At 45.2% G+C, this 18,591-nt stretch overlaps 1 protein-coding gene across 1 annotated transcript; it reads right to left on the reverse strand.

The window, feature by feature from the left end:
* Positions 1-14,825: 14,825 nt before the first annotated feature.
* On the reverse strand, positions 14,826-17,164 carry LOC141982364 (transcription factor Sox-17-alpha-A-like). The gene is made up of 2 exons (XM_074944373.1): positions 16,667-17,164; positions 14,826-16,049 (listed from the first exon to the last, which is right to left on the reverse strand). The coding sequence occupies exons 1-2, from the start codon at positions 16,962-16,964 to the stop codon at positions 15,148-15,150; spliced, it is 1,200 nt and encodes a 399-aa protein (XP_074800474.1). The 5' UTR covers positions 16,965-17,164; the 3' UTR covers positions 14,826-15,147.
* Between the last annotated feature and the right edge of the window lie 1,427 nt (positions 17,165-18,591).

Genomic DNA, 18,591 nt, shown 5'->3' on the forward strand with positions numbered 1-18,591 from the left:
GCTGCCAAAATGTCTTCTTGGGGAATCTCTTCTGTGCATTCTGTCAAATATTTTTCGATATTGAGGGGTATTGTGAATAAACTATCTGCCTTGACATTAGATTTCCCTGAACAATATTTAACTTTGAAGTTAAAGTCAGCGCAACCTACCAGTGTGCTGTGATGTTCAGAGAGGAAAACAGGTTAATGGGTTGTTATCACTATACACCACGAAGGATTGTGTGTAATAGAGGTAATTACAGAATTTTTCAGTTACAGCCCATTTCAACGTTAGAAACTCCAGCTTTTCTGAATGAAGGAGTTTATTCATCTCAGCTGTAGTTGGTGTTCTTGACCCATGATTTATAACTCTCAATTTACCTTCCTGACATTGGTATAAACCTGTGCTTAGGCCCTTATTGGAAACATCTATATGAAGGATAAAGGGTAAAGCAAAAATCAAGACAGGCTATTATTGGTGGCTGTACTAAGCAATCAGATGGTTTTAAACTGTTGGGTGTTGCTCAGTTGAGGTAATTGGTAGTTAGGAGGGTATCCATCCAGATTGTCTCCCTTGACTTTTGGCTTTCCTCTTTTTCTGAGTCCAATGGAACGGGCAAATCTTACAGTGGCTTTGCTATTGGAGAAAAGTCTTGAATGTACCTTCAGTAGTAAATAGGAGGCATAACAGCTTACAGAGTTCCCCTCTGGTGTTTAATGGTTCATCTACAAGAGAAGAACAGCCAACATGTCAGCTGGATTCATTTTATAACCTTCAGCAGACACTAGTTCCCAAGTAATGTACCTCTTTCTTAAAGTGATCACATTTAGAAGCTTTCAGTGTAATATCATGCTTCTGTAACTGTTGCAACATTCTTTTTATATTCTCCATATGTTCTTCAAAGGTGCCACTGTACATAAAGACATCATCCAGATATGGAATGTATACCTCCTCCCTAAGTTCCGCAAGGCACTTTTCTATACTTCACTGGAAGGCCACAGGTGTATTTGTTAACCCAGATGGGATTCTAACCCATTCATATAGATTCCATGAAGGTTGTGATGTGATTGTTCAGCCATGAAACCTTGGTTTTAGGCCTTCCCTTGATCTAAAAATGAGAACCAAGATTTACCTCCTCATCCATTTAGAACATCTTGGATTTGAGGGATGGAAGTCTGTCTGGCACGGTTTTTCTATTAAATTCCTGATTGTCTACAAAGAGTCTTAGACTACCATCCTCTTTCTAGACACATACCACTAGTGACAAATAGCATGACTTTGATCAGGACCCTGTTTAGGAGATTTTTAAGCCATTCCTTTACTTCTTTATATAGTGGTTGGGGCTCGGAGAAGTAAGTCTTCTAGTTGCTGGTTGTGTACATCTGCAGACTAGAGATCTGCGCTGTGTCTCCATCATTTCTGGAGAAAGCGTTGGACTCTTCTTTTGGCATGTGCTGGGCCATTTTCTTTTGCATCTCTGACAAATGGCTCACGTTCACTGCTGGTTCAAACAGATCTCGGTCATCCCCTCGGTTTAGAGAATGTTCTCCTCTTCCTGGCTTAGTCCTGGATCCTTGGTACTCCCAACTTTGTCTTTGGACACTGATGCAGCCTGTCACTATTTTATATGATGAATACTGCCAGGAATTTCAGATTTAATCTGCTGTAAATTTCCTAGCACAGTTTGTCCTTTCAAAATGATGGTATGTTTTGATGGGTTATTGACCGGTATATGGATCTGGAAAGATTATTCTTGAGATATTTTATGTCCAAACCTTCAGGCCAGTGAACAGCAGCATCTGGTTCAAACATTACTGTCAAACTTTCAGTATCTAGGCCTGTATGAGCCCAATAGGTTAAATTAGTGGTTTTTCCTTTGGGGATAATTAATCCCTTCTCTCCATTTTAAGAATGCACAGATTGTCTGAATTGCTGTTTTGATGAAGTTCACAAGTGCTTCCACTTTTGCCATACCAAAATGAGGAAATATACATTTCATATTGCTAATGAGGCTAGGTGCTGGTGCCTCATCAGGTGAATTACAGCAGTGGTTTTTGACTATCTCCTCAATTGTAGCCAATGATCAAGTTCTCTAATTTGTGTGGAGTGACCAGCAACAAAACATTTAAGATGTCATCATATTTGCTTAATTGAAACTGGACTTCAATCCATTCTTTGTAAGGGGTTTGAGGTCCATTGATAGCTTTCAACCCCATCTTCTCTTTCCAGTAGCTCTTCAAGCTTTCTAAGGCATGTCCCTGAGAGATTATTTTCCACCCCCACTGACTCAAGACCAGGCACACTTGTGCATGTGTCCTACAGGGCTTGAGTTTTGTTGAGGAAACACCACATCGCACATCTCTTTCCAAATAAATTAGCTACTCTGGTTTGCTGCTTGGGTATAAGATGGCAAATGTAGGCTGCTTCTGGTAAATCAGATGCAGTGACACAGCTTTGTCTCTGTTCTCTTGTGATTTTCCTACATGACTTCCTGGCACATCTGAAACGGTGGTCAAGTATTGCTTCTTCCAGATGGCCTGCAGCTAGCACATTCCTTTCTCTGGGGTTGCCTGTCTATTCAGACCATTAAGAGTGCTTTTGTTACATGTCTGGACATCTTGCTTTAATATGTTAATTTTGGCTTTCACGCCTTTGATCTCATTAATACCGGCCTTTAGTTCCCTGATTTCATTCATCAGTGAGTCACCTTTTGTTTCTCTGCTTCATCACTTACAGTAGTGTGCAGTTTCTCCAATAAGGTCTCTCTGATTATCTTTTAAATAAGGTTGCATCACAGCCCGAATATTGTCATTCTGCAGTTCTGTCAGGATTGAATGGAGAAACTTGCTTTGTACCAGGGCAGGGTCAAGGGTCATATCTTAGCTCAGAGTCAACTTCTTGTGAAGCAAACAATATCTTCTGTTTCAAATCAAGTGTTCAAACTAGGAAATCCTGAGGTGCCTCTTTTGGCTCTTGTGCTGCTCTTGAGAGCTGCAGATAAAGTTCAGTTACATATTTTTCCTGGTAACAAAACCATAAAATGGTCCTCAGTTTTGCAGGCTCAGATTAGATTTTCTCACCAAGTAGCTCCTGAGGCTCAATCATGGGCAAACTGCCTTGATTACAGTTTGGGTTATCTAGCCTCAATATACCCCTTTTAAATCCAGCTTTCAATTTGATAAATCAAACTGTTTAGGCTTAACCAATCCTTTTGTAGAGAGTTCCCTATCTGTCCTGTCATTTTAAAGTCTTCTTTTAAAATGGGTTCTATTGTCTGGAGTGGGTGTGACGATTTTTACAAGGGTTTATCTTTTAATTTCTTTCATGCTTTCCTAAAACGGTATGTCAAGCAATTTTAATTTGTCAGCATACTGTTTCTGAATTGTCTCTACTTTAAGTGTTTCAGTGGACTCCTCTTTTGCTGTAGGAATTAGATGCAAAATCTTATCTTTTAATGCTAGTAGTGTAGACAATCCCTGCTCTTCTAACTCTTCACTATTGAAATAGCTTCTTATACATTTGATTAAAGCAATTATTATTGTTGTTATTAATTTTGCTGCAACTTGCCCCAAATATGCCAAGAGAGTCACGAGGGTTCTCTTAAAAGCTCATTCTTCAACTGATATCAAAGTCCCCCTTCCTTCAGGTGAATGGGCTCTAATTCTCTCCTAGCCATCCTGCTGGCAAACAATCAAATCTTCACAGGCTCCTTTTCCTGGAACAGTCTGCAGCCACTTCTAGGTAGATTTGTCTCACAGAGAGGTCAGATCATTGCAACTGAGCCTCTCCTGCCTGTGCTCGCCACAGGTTGTACTCCCAAGAGCAGGGACAGTTTTCAAACTGGGATTTTATTAAAATTAGTATAAATCACCCCAAACACAGCTTGCACAACCCCCATTGCTACTCAGTCCATGCCTTTCAGTGTACATACAACTCTGCTGCTGTACGCAGAGCTTCCTCCCTTAACCCCTCTGCAGACCTTCAATTCCTAAAAGGACAGAGCACAGGTAAATCTCACCCTGACATTCCCTTATGAGTGCTACATGAACTGCACTTTCTCCACACTCCATCATTATGAAGAGTGAACTTCAAAGTGTAATTGGGACCGTTGGGCTTCTTTTACACTGGAAACATTTACGAAAAACAATTCACTTCAGCTATACTGGTGGTAGAGCGAATGAGAGCTGCAGTGTAGAGAAAGCTCCCAGGGTTGGATCTGTTCTTCTGTGGCACTCATCACTGTAGTACCTCACAACCATTAAAATACTTTATCTTCACCCCTCGATATAGGGTTGTGTTATGCGGGACGGGGAACCAAGTAGATTAAGTGACTAGCCCAAGGGCATACAGGAAGTTTGTGGCTGAGCTATGAATGCAGCCTAGATCTTCTAAGTCCTACTCCAATGCCCTATCCACACTAGACTATCCTTTCTACCTCTTTCCCATACTTCCATTTCAACTATGCTTGCTCTTCACCAACAATGGTGAAAACTGATCTGGCTGCTGAAGCCTCATTTACACTACAGCTCCCATCAGTTCTAACACTGTAAACATGTTGCACATGGATCTGTTGTAAATTTCCCCACAGTAGGCATGGGCCTTACATGCAAACTTGCACAGGCAGTTTCTTTTTCTCTCCTTTCCCCCCATTTTCTAAAAAATAAAAATAAAAAGCTGAATCAACCATAATACCTGAGTAAAGGAGAAAAACACCAACATGAAGACAGAGCTAAAGTTAAACATTTAAAAATAAATCAGGGAATAAAAAAGTTAGATTATTTATAGGCTCTCATCACACCTGTATCTGAGAGTAACGTCTCAGAGTAACATTAACTAGCTCATCCTGCACATATAAAATACTGTCAATAGCTAGTTAAGCTAATAAATATCTGACTTCAATGGAGCAACACCAGGGGAGGATGTGATTCCATATGTACATACTGGACAAGTTTACTTGTGCATGCTCTGACTCTTTTGTATTTTAAAATGTAATCTTATTGTTGTGGTAACATGGATTCCAATTTATAATATATATATAAACCTTGTTCCAATATTGTGAAAACCTATTCTTTCTGCTTGCCAGGGCTCAGAAATTTCAAAAGAAAACCTTTCAAGGAGTGACAGAATGGATGGTGCCCCAGAAATTAGGGTGAACTTCAATGTTTGAAGTGTGAGGATGAATTTGGGAAGATACAATTCATTTTCCCAACTCCTCCGAAGTAAAAGTCTCCAGAACACTCCCCTACACAAACACACCATATCGCTGCACTGCTATTCCAGCCTATCATCTGGAATTTCTGGTAGCTACCCTCCACGCCAGTTGTGTACATGTAAGGGACACTGTATCTGTCGGCGAATTAGTAGGTAGCCATTTCTTAACTAAAATCAGAAATGATAATACTACCATGGTATTTCAGGGGCACTTAAATTTATAAATAATTAAAGATCCCATTGTACATTTCACATAAGGGTGAAACTCACTGCCCTTTCATGCAGAAACTAAGAGGGCTTGAGGAAATTATGCAATGGCTCTTTTGTGGACACTACTTCAGTCTATGGCTTAGAATGATGGTGTTCCTCCTTTGCATCCTTGATGGCCGGGTGGGGGGGGGAAATCCAGATGCTGAATTTGAGTAGGCACAGAAACAGTAGCTTCCTTCCTCCCCTCAACACAGAAACACCCCTCCTTCCTTGTGTAGCAGTTCTGCATGTGCCTCTCCCATCCCCCCTTCCAAGAGTAATTGCACTGAAAATAAGGTGGTGGATTTCAATCAAGATAGAGGTGACAGCTCTTGTATCCTACAAATCCGTGATTAGGTGATCACATTTTACCTATCTAATTATCCCTCTGTAGCTTTAATTGGATGACATTCTTAATTTCCCATCACACATCAAAAATGTTTGTTGGTATTGAACTGCTGCCATATTCCAAATTAGCAGTGAGTGAAGTGGTTCCATGTATAAACTCTCTAAGTGCTTTCAGATCATTCTGAAACAAAGTTTCTACATAAATACAAGATATTGTTATTAACTGGTGTTTTAATAGCATTTCATTTACATATCCAATAAGTAATATATACCCTGTTCATAGTTATTACAAATGAATAAATGTTTGCCTTACTCATGAAAAGTTCTTGTTGATTTCTGTTGCTTTCACATAAGCACGGTGAGCAGGATCTCACTCCCTGACAGAAGAATGTTCTCTGAATACACACAAAATGCAGAGTCACGGAAATTTTCTCTAATTCGTGCTAGCTTACAACCCCCCCACCCCTGCCCCAATATTCTTGGGTAAAAAATTCAAAAGGTAAAACAAAATAATGATGGCACAATATGACTAAACCTAAGGCCCAGTTTGCAAGTGAGAAATAACAACCTATATATTTGAAATAAAAAATTGCATCATGCCATACGATCAGTTCATGAATCCACAAATATTGGTTTACCTTTTTAGCTAATCAAGATGCAACCTTTAGCTGCAAAAACATATTCTAATATTCTTTATCTTTGTTTAACAGAGGAGAAAAATTTCTTTTAAACAGGATGTGTGCAGAATAAATTTTGTTTCTAAACTGCCATAACAAGAAGCTTTAAAGTAAATCAGACACTGTAAAGTAATTCCACAATGCCTTGGAAAGAGCCCAAGATTGCTGGTTCCTAAATATATTCTCTATGGGTAAATGGAGCTGCCACCCTTTACATGAACAATAACTATATTCCCTTGATAACTGCAAGGAATACTCTATGAAACAAGTTTTTACTCTGATAAGCAAAGGCATGGAAATATATTTGACTTTCATTGAATTTTGTTTGTTGAAGTGTTACAGAAGATGCTACACTCCTACGTCTGAAAACTATCAGTTGAGTTTCTTGTGTTTTTTAAAGCTGTAAGAACTTAGCTTCCGATAACATTATATTTTTAACTTACTTTGACATTTCCCTATGTCAGACAAAATAATATTACAAATGCTATGTATTACAATACAGCTGGGATAACAAATATATTATTTTATATTGAAAGGAGGGGTATTTGAAATTTAAGGCCTGGTCTACACTGCCTCTTAAGTCGATGTAAGTTAAGTTGCTTCAGGGCAGTGAAAAAATCACTCCCGTGAGCGACATAGCTTACATTGGCCTACTGTGGTGTCTACACTGTGTTATGTAGGCGGGAGATGCTCTCCAGCTGATTTACCTTCTGCCTCTCGAGGAGGTGGTGTACTGAAGTCAATGGGATAGTGCTCTCCGATCAACTCATCACGTCTTCACCAGAGCCGCTAAATCGACAACGCTGCAGCGATTGCAGTGGCATCGATTTAGCCTGCAGTATAGACAAGCCTTAAGACAATGCTGACACTTTCAGTTCAAGCACCTTAACCCTGATGATTAGCTATACAGTATGGGAAAACATTTCACACTTTTCACATGTTCCAATAATAAATGGTGTGCTCAAATCATTCAGAAACTACTGAAAGTAGAAACTGTACACAAGGCTGGTTTGTGGAACTCATAGCGACTTTAACAATGAGCCAAGTTTGTGGGCATTTGACAATTTTAAATTTATGAACATTTAAACTAGCATTTTTTGTACTGAGCATTAGAATTTTCTGTTGTTCTCATGGTGCCCTAAAGTTAAAGCAGTTTAGGACACTGAGCTTAGCTTTGCAACATTTTATACTGCTCATGGCCTTAATTTTTTTTAAGTTACTCAGGTTATCTGGGTTCTCCTCTCAGTTCTGCCACAGACTGTCTGTGACATTGAACAAGTTCTTTAACCTTTCAATGCCTCAGTTTCCCTCTCTGACATAGCTATTGTGTGACAATTCATTAATGTTTTTTAAGTCCTTTGCTATCCTGAAGTGACAAGTACTAAAGTACAGTATTACTGAATCCAGAAGCCATTAATAGCTACACCTCAAAGCTGAATCTGATCTGAAATTCTCAATAGCTTCTTCATCATCTTATCCCATCAATCGGGATCAACAGTCTTGTTTTTCATCTCCAAGTGTTCTTGTCAAGTGTGTCTTCCATGCTGACACCAACCTTATTCATGTATTCAGCATCTCAAACCACCTTTTTCTAGGTTGTTCTTGTGGTCCTTGTCCCACGAAAACTCTTGTACTCTCTTGCCAACATATCCCACATCTTGTCATCTCATATGACCCAACCATCTCAGTTGATACTGCCTCAGCTTTTCCGTGATGAGTGTTACCTGCATCCTGGCTCATACTGTCTCATTGCATAGTCCATCAACTCTCATCTGACTCAGAATGCTCCTGAGCAATCTCATTTCGGTAGTATGAAATAGTTGTTCTTCTCTCTTCCTCACTGGCCAGCATTCTGACCAATACATCATAGAAAGGTTTAATCAAGATATTTATCACTTGGCTGAAATTCTCAATATCACGTGAGAAAATAATGCAGATTTATTATTTAAAATCTCTGAGCAACTCATAACTACAAGATGGAGGAATAATGAGTACACATCACACAAGTAGTCCCTGTTTTCTATCGGAAAGGTCTTCAGTGCTGTCAAGTTCAGCAAAACAGTTGGTCAGAAAGCCCGGATCTATACACAAATATGTTCCAGTTTAATTAAAGGTGTGTTTAAAGTGTAAACCAATTTAGTTAAAGCAGGGAAAATGCCTGTGAGGACACTCTTAAACTGATATTTAAAATATGTATATTGATTTAGCTTAATTTGGTAAGCGGTCTACACACAGAAGGCACACTGCCTCAACTAAATTGGTTACTAATCAATTTAATTACATGGGTCCAACCCCTTTACCAGAACCCTCCTCTTAATCTGAGAATGTTTAAAATCTTCAGTAAGCTAAATTGATTTAATTAAATTGGTTTCTAAATCAATTTAGTGAAATTGGTGGTCTTCTTGTGTGGACACTTATGAACACGTTTGTGTAAAATCAATGAGTTTTCTGAGTAGACCGATCCCAAGGAATTGACTAACTAAATGAATATAAGTGTAACCCCTTTGGGGTTTAGAGAGCATCGCCCCTTTAAATCTTTTTCCTAAGTGGGGGGCGGGAGAGCAGTGAGAGGAAGGAGGGAAACTCCAGGGTGTGACTCTGGAGCTCCAGGGAGAAGAGCTGCAGCAAGCAGGCCCTCGCAAAGTGAAGCAGCAGAGAACCTGTCTGAAGCCTGGGAGGGACAGAGTGGCTGATCGGGGACACCCCAGGACAGGAGTCAGGAGAAGCACTGTGGGAATCGCCCGAGAAGGACAGACTGCAGCTGGACCCATGCTGCATGGGGCTGTGAGTACTGGGGCTTGTGACTTTGCATTGGGAATAAGGAGGGAGGTGGTAGCTAGTCAAGTGGGGAGGTGGTTGCTCTGGGTGGCTTTGCAGAGAGCAGCAGAAGAGGGCACTGGAAGGGTTTGTTGGGGAAAGTTTACTGGCACCGAAGATGACCAGGAGCACCCAAGACTCACCCCTGGACTGGAACTTTGCTCAGGACTCCTGAACTCTGTGTGCAGATACATTGCTCAGTGTCTGCCCTTTCAAACTGTGCTACCACTGGTCCTATGGGGCCTTGGCTTGGACGCAACCCTATATTTCCCCTTGTTTTTCTCCTCTCATCCCTCTGTAAATAAATATTTCCCTTTCTTATATCCATTGTACTTTTCCGGTGGGTGGGTGTGTTCGCTCTGCAGGGTTTGGAACAGATGCCCCTGGCGTGGAAGGGATTTTTCCTGCTGCATTTCTGCGTGCACCTTCTCTTGGCCAGAGCTGCCTGCAGAGTAGACTCCATCTTGGCCACAAGGGCGCTAAAGTTACATAAGCCATTTTTAAAAATGATTTAACATCATCTTCACGGAGGCTTGCTCAGTTTTAATTAAATTAGATTTAAATAGATTTTAGTTAAACCAGTGCTAGTTTGTGTGTAGACAAGGCCAAAGTCATTATACTGAACTAGTACTATACGGAGTGTAGATAGCAACACCTCTAGTTACAGTTTGTCTGACCCTCTGCATGATAAGACCTATTTTCACTCACTTTGAAGACTTAAACAATTTGGGCTGAAATTTTCCAAGGCAGGTGTCTGACATAGGCTGAAGTGTTTGAGATACCTTCAACTAAAATGGTTGAGCCATTTCGAAGAATTAAGCCAGGGAGAAAAACATTGTTATGGTCATGTTAAAACAACTCTTACAATCATTTTATTCTACTCGATTCTTTGGAACAGGGATTTTCAGTTTAGCAGGGGGGTTGCTCAGTGTCAGGGATATGCCTTTTGCAGTATCCATAAAAATTTACCATTTGGCCGTTATGAGTCTCGGGGGGTGAGGGGGGGAAACGGGACTCAGTTTGAACATGTTCAGTAGATTTGTTAGAATTCTCTGATGATTCTGTTCATACTCAGCAAGTCCCATCCCAGAGATGCATGGGCTGAGCTGCACTTTTGCTGTAACTGCTCCTTTTACTTCAGGAGGTAAGGGCCGCTTTACCGCCTGCTGCTCGGGCCTCTCTCGACCGGGTCCTGCGAGAGGGTGTCCCCCACCCATCCTACAGCCCAAGCCCTCTGGACCTTTTCATCAGGCTCCTGCCCTGGGGACGCATCCAGCCACCCAACCCCTTCACTGTGAGCCGGCTGCATGACTTGCAGCCGACTCGTTTCCAGACCGCGCCAAGGAAACATCTGTACACACTTGTGCTCCACACCCTTCACGTCCTCACCCCAGCATCCCACCCTGACACAAAGTGGCGGGACGCCCTACCACCTCTGGAGGGTGAGGAACCCCAGTGGGCCAGCCTATACTCCACCCTGGTCCTGAGGCCCACTGGGGATATCAGTTGGTGGTTCCTTCATGGAGCTGTGAGCACAGGCGTGTTCTTGGCGTGGTTCACCCCCATTCCAGACACCTGCCCCTTTTGCGGCGTGAGGGAGACCCTGGTGCACGTGTATCAGGCATGCGCCAGGTTGCAGCCCCTGTTCCGGCTCCTCCAGAACCTCCTGTTGAAGTTCTGGCTGCACTTCTCCCCCCACTTGTTTATATTTGCACACCCTATCCATGGCCCCACTAAGTCGTGAGCCCTCCTCGCCAACCTCCTCCTGGCCCTAGCCAAAGTAGCCAACTACACCACCAGGAAAAGGATGGTAGACGAGGGGGTGCTCTGTGACTGTGGGGCCTACTTATGCTCCTCCCTGGTCTCACGCATCCAGGCAGAGTTCCTCTAGGTGGCATCCGCTGGCTCCCCTGACACCTTTGAGGAGCAGTGAGTGCTGTCTGGGGTTCTCTTCTCAGTGTCCCCGTCCTGTTCCCTCCATTTAGCCCTGTGACCTCACTCCTGTCCCTGTTATGTCTTTAGTTGTCCCCCATACTTAACTGAGATCCAGGACCTTGTGGATCCTCCCCTTAAGCTGGGGGAGGTCCTTTAGCAGTGGGTGGGCTCTGCCCGCCCATTTCCAGGATCCCAACCAACTACCATCTGGGAACCACTGTAGCACTGAGAACTGGAATGAACAGCAGGGAGACTCTTTCTCCAGTGCTCTTAATGGTCCTCCTGCTGACACACTGGCAGTGAGGAGGTGGCAGTCTTACTTGAATGCAGGTGGGAGTACATCAGGGAAGGGAAGAGATGTAGCAGGGGGAACAAGGGTAAGAGCTTGCAGGGAGGGAAATAGAAGCCTGTGGGGGGAAAGAAAGGTCAGGGCAAGGGCACGGGCACAAACAGAAGGAGGTTGGAGAATAGAAGCAGAACATGGGCAGAACCAGAGGTAGGGGATAGAGGAAGAAGCTGGGTGGAGACATGAGAGGAGATGGGGGCAGGAGCTAAGGACTGTGGAGCATGGCGGGCAGTCGCTGTGGACAGCGGGAAGCAATGAGCCGGGTGGGAGTTGAGGGAACAGAAGAGAACAGAGAGAGGCTGGGGGATTGGGGAAGAAGGTTCTGTGGTCACAAGAAGACAGTTCCCCGCAAAACTTGGAACTGAATCAATTATTCCAGCAACTCAGTATTGCTTTGCTATTTAACAAATGCCTATGAAACCTAGTGACTAGTATGAGTCTCCATCCACACATATGATGCCAGCTCTACATAGAATTTAACAGCCTATTACTGCAACCAGTTACTCATTACCTCAATGAGGCATTCAGCAATTAGTGCCTCATTCAGTGAGAAACTGAACAGTGCTCTGGGAATTAATCAGGGTTGTGTAATGATAGAAGCTATTCTCTGTAGGACCCCTATCTCATGTGTGGTAGAAGTTGGAAGTGTAGTATATGAAGGAGTGGGCTGCAGCAAGAGAAAGGGTAGCCTTGTGGTAGCCTCCTATGTGATGGTAGGCAAGTCATATAAACCAAAATTTTCATAGGTGGCCTCTATGTATTCCTCATTTTTTGGGTACCTCAGCTTGAGAAACCTGGCATCTGGCTTGCAGAAGTGCTAGGTACTCACAGCTGCAACTGAAGACAATGGGAGTTCTGCTCTGAACAGACAAAATGGCAAGTATTCTGGAAAAAAAAATCAGACCCCAGGCATCTCAAAACTTGACACTTTTGGCTGTAGTCTGTGCCTCAGTTCTCCATATGTAAAATGGGGGTAATACCACTGCCTCACCTCATGGGTGATGTGAAGATAATTCATTGTGTGTAAAGAATTAAAATATTATGATAAGAGCACAATAGAAAAGCCCATGCAGAACTTAATTTTGTATTCACTCCAAGGTTTGGCTGGCCTGCAATAAAAAAATGCCTGGGGCCAAACACTGAATGATGAGGCTAAAAAGCAATATTGAATAGCTACCCATTTAATGGACACCATTCATCCTATGCACTGAATGAAGCGGGGATCCTGTAGGAAAGAATGGTTTCAGAGTAATGACAGGGCAAGAGTGGTAGCAAGAATGGTAAATTTCAGGGACCAAGAGCACTGATGTGGCCTGTATGTACTTTCATGCATCCTTCTAAGGCAAAGATGGTACACTATGCCAGTTTCTCTTATGCAGTGTTGGTGGTGAAAACAATGTAAAACAGAAAATCTAGAATGATCAGGTACAGTACAATAATACAAATTTTTTGTATTAGTTTTTCTTCTCCAAAATTGTTGTAGATATCGCAAAACTTAACATTTTACTGCTACATTAGTAAATGGTACAGGTGCAGTTAAATACACAAGTTTTTATAGATATAATAGAAAGAAGAGCATGTGATCATGTAGTTAAAGTACAAAGGGGTTGAACTTCCTACTTTTTGAGTTTAAGATCACAGCCTTAATATTATATATATAAAAACTTGTGTATTTAACTGCACCTGTACCATTTACTAATGTAGCAGTAAAATGTTAAGTTTTGCAATATTTACAACAATTTTGGAGAAGAAAAACTAATACAAAAAAAAATTGTATTATTGTATTGTACCTGATCATTCTAGATTTTCTATTTTACATTGTTTTCACCATCAACACTGCATAAGAGAAACTGGCATAGTATACCATCTTTGCCTTAGAAGGATGCATGAAAATACATACAGGCCACACCAGTGCTCTTGGTCCCTGAAATTTACCATTCTTGCTACCACTCTTGCCCTGCTGTGTTGTAGCTTGCCACTATGTACTAGAGCATGGGTTCTGTGCTCATCTTCACTGTTGTTCCATTAAATGCAGTAGAAAGCACTTTAGAATAATTTGATCCAGATTATGATTTGATTTAGACATGAATAACTCTATTGGAAGTCTATGAACTAGCCAGCTCCACTGATGTCAATGAGTTTATTCAGGCTTTATGCTGGCTGAGATGAGATCAGAATTTGGCCTCTTGATCACCAGATACTACATAAAATTATATTCTCTTGCTTAATATTTACCAGCCCATGTGTATTAGTAGAGTATTTATCTGAAATTAAATTAATCTGCTTGTGTACATTAGGTTATTCCCAATTATCTGAAGTTGAGCTGCTAACTCAGGCCAGAACTAGAGTTATCTTTGTTGGTAATAAGCCGTAGTGGCCTTCCTGAATTGCAAGGAAAAAGATCAGTTATCCAATCTGAGATTCCAGCTCACCAGGAGGTAACATTAGTTTGTTCCACAAAGACTCCTCTAGTATGTAGGTACTTTTATTACATTTGATCTTTTGTTTGCTTGATGAAATATTTCATCAGACACTCCAATCAAAATCCAAGGTCCTTTCTAGAAATGTCATTTGACTTTGTGTTTTACAGAGGTGGTTTTGATGCATCTATTTTTTTCCTTCTGGCTGAGATGTACCTAAACAGTAACGTTAGATCTGAAGCTGAGGGGAAGTTCACATTTGAAGTTATTTGCTAGGCTGGGATCCACTTCTAGTAATAAGCACCTTACCTTGAAATCTTGTTTGTTACTTTTCCTTCAGCAGCAATGGCTTCTGAGGCCCTGAGCAACTGCCTGAAGTTCATAAAAATAGAATAGCCTAAACCCAGCTGAAGGATCAGCCTGAACTAGGTATTACGCTATCTCTGAAGAGGACCCAAGTACAACAAAGAAAATATTTGGCCAAAGGATATTAGTTTGCTCTTCTAGACTGGTAAGAAGTACTGTTTACAAAAGCCAGTAGTGTGTCCCAAACTTTGGTAAATAAGTGCATAGTAGGTCTGGTTATTTCAGCACTAAGAGTCCAAACTTGGCAAGTAAAAACCTCCTTTCTTTCCAGAGATTCCTTTGCCCAAGTTAATCCAATGGCAGGAATGGCTCACAGGCCAATAATTGCATTTTCCCCACTCCATGATTTCTCTGCTTAGAGCAGGATTGAAGTTTCCATGGTCGACAACGGAATGCTGCTAGTACAGAAAAACAAATGCATAAGAAATCTTAGATATTTATTTCTAAAAGTACAAAATGAGTCAATCTTTTCAGGGGGCATTTTAAAAAAAGTTTAACTAGTAAAAACGTTGTGAGCATGAGACACCACTTTTATCATTACTCTTACAAAACAGACTAAGACATTGACATATAAAACAGATGAACCAGTCGCAGGTCAGCCAGACATAGAAGTCCCTTACCTGTATGTTATAATAACCATGTTTTATCTCAAACAGATGAGTACTTTTCGACCCAGGTTCGTTGTCGGATAGCTCCAGTGAAGATTCCAATAAATTACATAAATAGGAGCAAAGCACACACCTTTCTGTCCAAGGCTTCCCAGCGCCAGGGAGTCCGCCAGTCCCCGCGACTGGGAGTCTTAGGCGTCTGGGTAAGTGCAGTAATACACAGCAGTACTTGCATCCGAAACCACCGAGGAGATGGGCCCGTGGGCGTCCGGCGCGGGCAGGCCGGCTTCGTGGCCCTGGAAGTGGAGCCCGAGCTCGGGCTTGCAGGCGAAGTGCAGGTACTGCTCGAATTCGGTGCGATCCACGTCGCCCAGCAGGTCGTCCTGCGACAGGTGCTCCAGGGGCTCCCTGCACTGCTGCGCCTCGGGCGGCGGCGAGGGCTGGCAGGGCTGCGGCGGGAGCTGGGGAGCGCGGGCCGGGCCGGCGGGCTGGCACAGCTGCCCGTAGTAGGCGTGCAGGGGGCCCTGGCAGCCCAGCAGGCTCTGCAGGGAGCTGAGCTGGCCCAGCGGCTCGGCGCGGGGCAGGTGCCTGCGGAGCGCGGCGCCGGCCTGGCTCTCGGCGCCGTGCGCGGGGTACTCGGCCGCGGGGTAGGCGTAGGGCGCCAGCTGACACTCGTCCTGCAGGGGCGGCGTGAAGAAGGCCGGCTCGCTCTCCGCCGCGTCCAGCGGGGAGGGGTCCGGGGTCGGCAGGTTGTAGCCGTCGAAGGCGGCAGCCAGGGGCTGGCAGTCCCGGTAGTGGCCCAGCGCCGGGGGCAGCGCGCTCTGCACGGCGGGGTAGCCCTGCTCCGGGTAGGGCAGGGCCAGGCTCTCCACGCACATCCTGCTGCCCTCGCTGGCCAGCCCGGCGCCCGGCGCCTCGGCCAGCCCGTGCGGCAGGAAGCCGCTTTCCACGCGCTTCAGGCGCTTCACCTGCTTCCGCCGGCGCGGCCGGTACTTGTAGTTGGGATGGTCCTGCATGTGCTGCACCCGCAGCCGCTCCGCCTCCTCCACGAACGGCCGCTTCTCCGCCAGCGACAGCGCCTTCCAGGCCTTCCCTGCGGGGCGACACAGCGCGTCACCCTGCGGCTCTTCCGTGCGCCCCCAACGAGCCCCTGGCCGCCTCCATCCCGCCAGTGCGCTCCCCACCCGGCACCCGGCCGCCTCCGTCTCACCTACCCTCCCCGGGCGCCCCCACCAGAGCCTAGCCGCCTCCATCCCCCCAGGGCGCCCCCCCTGCGCACACACACGCTCGGCCGGCTCCATCTCCCCTACCCACTCCGGGTGCGCCCCCCACCCCCAGGCGCCCGGCCGCCCCCAGGGCGCCCCACACCCACCACCTGGCCGCCTCTCCTCCCCACCCAACTCCCCATGCGCCCCGCACACAACCCCCAGCTTCTCCATTCCCCCACCCCCAGCCTCTAGCTCCCCTCGCTAACCCAGCCCCCGGGCAAGAGGCACTGGCAATTTCTCCCATACCCTCTGCCCCCAGCGCGCCAGCCCGGGCCCCGCAGCCGCCGCGCCCTCGGGGCAGGTACCAGCAACACTCGGTAAGGTTCCCGGCACGCCGCTCGCAGCCTGCTGGGACCGCCCAGGGCGTCCCAGCTCCAGGCCGGTGGGAGGGGAAAAGCCCCCCTGGCCCGGCTCAGGTGCCGGGTCACGAGCGGACACTCACCCAGCATCTTGCTGAGCTCCGCGTTGTGCAGGTCCGGGTTCTGCTGCGCCAGCCGCTTGCGCTCGTCCTTGGCCCACACCATGAAGGCGTTCATGGGCCGGCGGATGCGGGACTCGCTTTTGGCCCGGCTGCTCGCAGCCCCCGCCGGGGCCGCCTCACTCTTCACCTTGGCGTCTGCGAGGGGGCTCAGGGACTCTGCCCACTGGCAGGGACCCAGGGCCGGCATCATGATGGGGAGCGAGCACCTTGCCTGCGTCTGGTCGTCGCTGCTGGCGTATCCCGCATCGGGGCTGCTCATCTCGGGGGAGCCGGAGCCACCGGGAGGAGCCGGGCTGAAGCGGACCCGCCTCCGACCCCTCCCCGGGCACAGCTGGGAGGAAAAGGACCGTCTGCTCCGAGCAGCGCCCTCTCCCCTGGCTCGGCTGGGGCAGCAGGGACAGCGCCGCTGGCAGGCTGGGCGCGCGGGGTCTGGGCGCGGGGACGCCGCTGGTTGAAGCAGGGTCTCGGGTGGGGGGGCACCCGGCTCACTGCTGGCAGCTGTCAGAGCGCGGCCCTATTTACCCGGAGCCGCGGCCAATGGCGGGGCGGGGGCGGGGTCTGGGCTGGGAAGGTGACAGGGGGCTCGACGCTCCGAGCGGGGAATGGAAGAGTCCCAGCCCCGCCCTTTCCAGCTACTCTTTACCTGTGCAGGTTACAAGACAGACAGCGCCGGGAGGCGACCGATTTTTCCGGGGTTCAGGGTGGGGGGAATTATTCGGCGAAGAAATCGTCCATGTGAGCAGATTTTCAAGCGATACTTAGCTGTAACCTCAGCTCTGGAGACACTGGGGGTGGCTGTATAAGGGCATGCATAACGAGAGATCTTTTGGATGGAATGTTTGTATTGGCCCTGGAGATCATGTCATACATGGACTCTCTTCTGTGTCTTAACTTGACAAATCAACTGCTTCATGTTTGGTGTCCCAGTATTAGAAACTAAGCAACACTCAGTTTATTTAACGTGAAACGTGTCCCTGGTTGTGTTTTATATCGAAAGGTGTGTAAGTGACGTTAAAATTATACCGATTTCTTTCTGAAATAAGTGCTATAGGGTGTTCTAAAAATTGCCTTTTAATTGTCTTTATGAAATATTTTTGTTTTTTAAATGTATTATAATTAAATATATCAATGCTGTCAGAAAACATCAAGTGTCCTTAAACATTAGAGTGTGAGAGATTCTTATTTAGTTAAGGAAGTCTCTTTGGATCGCTCTCGGCAAATAAATTAGTATTGAATTTATGAATGAATCATGCTTTCGGTTAATTAAGTCCATCTGGCAATGAAGCACAACACTCCCCCCCCCCCCCCGAAAAAATATACAACTCTTTGTCAACTCCTCTCCACCAAATCGCTGGCAAGGGTGAAAGAGGAAATCACTGGGTAATGTTAAACATATGCAGTGTTATGACTGGCTGCAGTGCCCAGAACCTTAGAGTTTAGGTGCCAAGTACCCATTATGACCAAGGGGATTGTGCGTTCGTTTGTTTGGGGTTGGGGGGGGGGGTGATTTTGGTTTTGGTTTTGTTTGTTTTTCGGTCGTCTTCTTCTCTAAAAGCAAATATACTAATTCCTTTGGCTTCTTTAGATTTCTTCCGATGCTTCTGTTTCCAATGGTAACATGCAAGCAATTTTGTGTATTTCTTATAAAAGAAGGTTTCAGAGTAACAGCTGTGTTAGTCTGTATTCGCAAAAAGAAAAGGAGGACTTGTGGCCCCTTAGAGACTAACCAATTTATTTGAGCATAAGCTTTCGTGCATCCGATGAAGTGAGCTGTAGCTCACGAAAGCTTATGCTCAAATAAATTGGTTAGTCTCTAAGGGGCCACAAGTCCTCCTTTTCTTTTTATAAAAGAAGGTAATTTAACCCATTAATTTAGCCCTTAATCT

The sequence above is a fragment of the Natator depressus genome, chromosome 2 (assembly GCF_965152275.1).
Source record: "Natator depressus isolate rNatDep1 chromosome 2, rNatDep2.hap1, whole genome shotgun sequence".
Classification (NCBI taxonomy): Eukaryota; Metazoa; Chordata; order Testudines; family Cheloniidae; genus Natator; species Natator depressus.

Coding starts and splice junctions, on each gene's coding strand:
- LOC141982364 (XM_074944373.1), bottom strand. CDS start 16,964: ATGAGCAGCCCCGATGCGGGATACGCCAGCAGCGACGACCAGACGCAG. Junction 16,050..16,666: donor GGAGCTCAGCAAGATGCTGG/GTGAGTGTCCGC, acceptor GTCGCCCCGCAG/GGAAGGCCTGGAAGGCGCTG.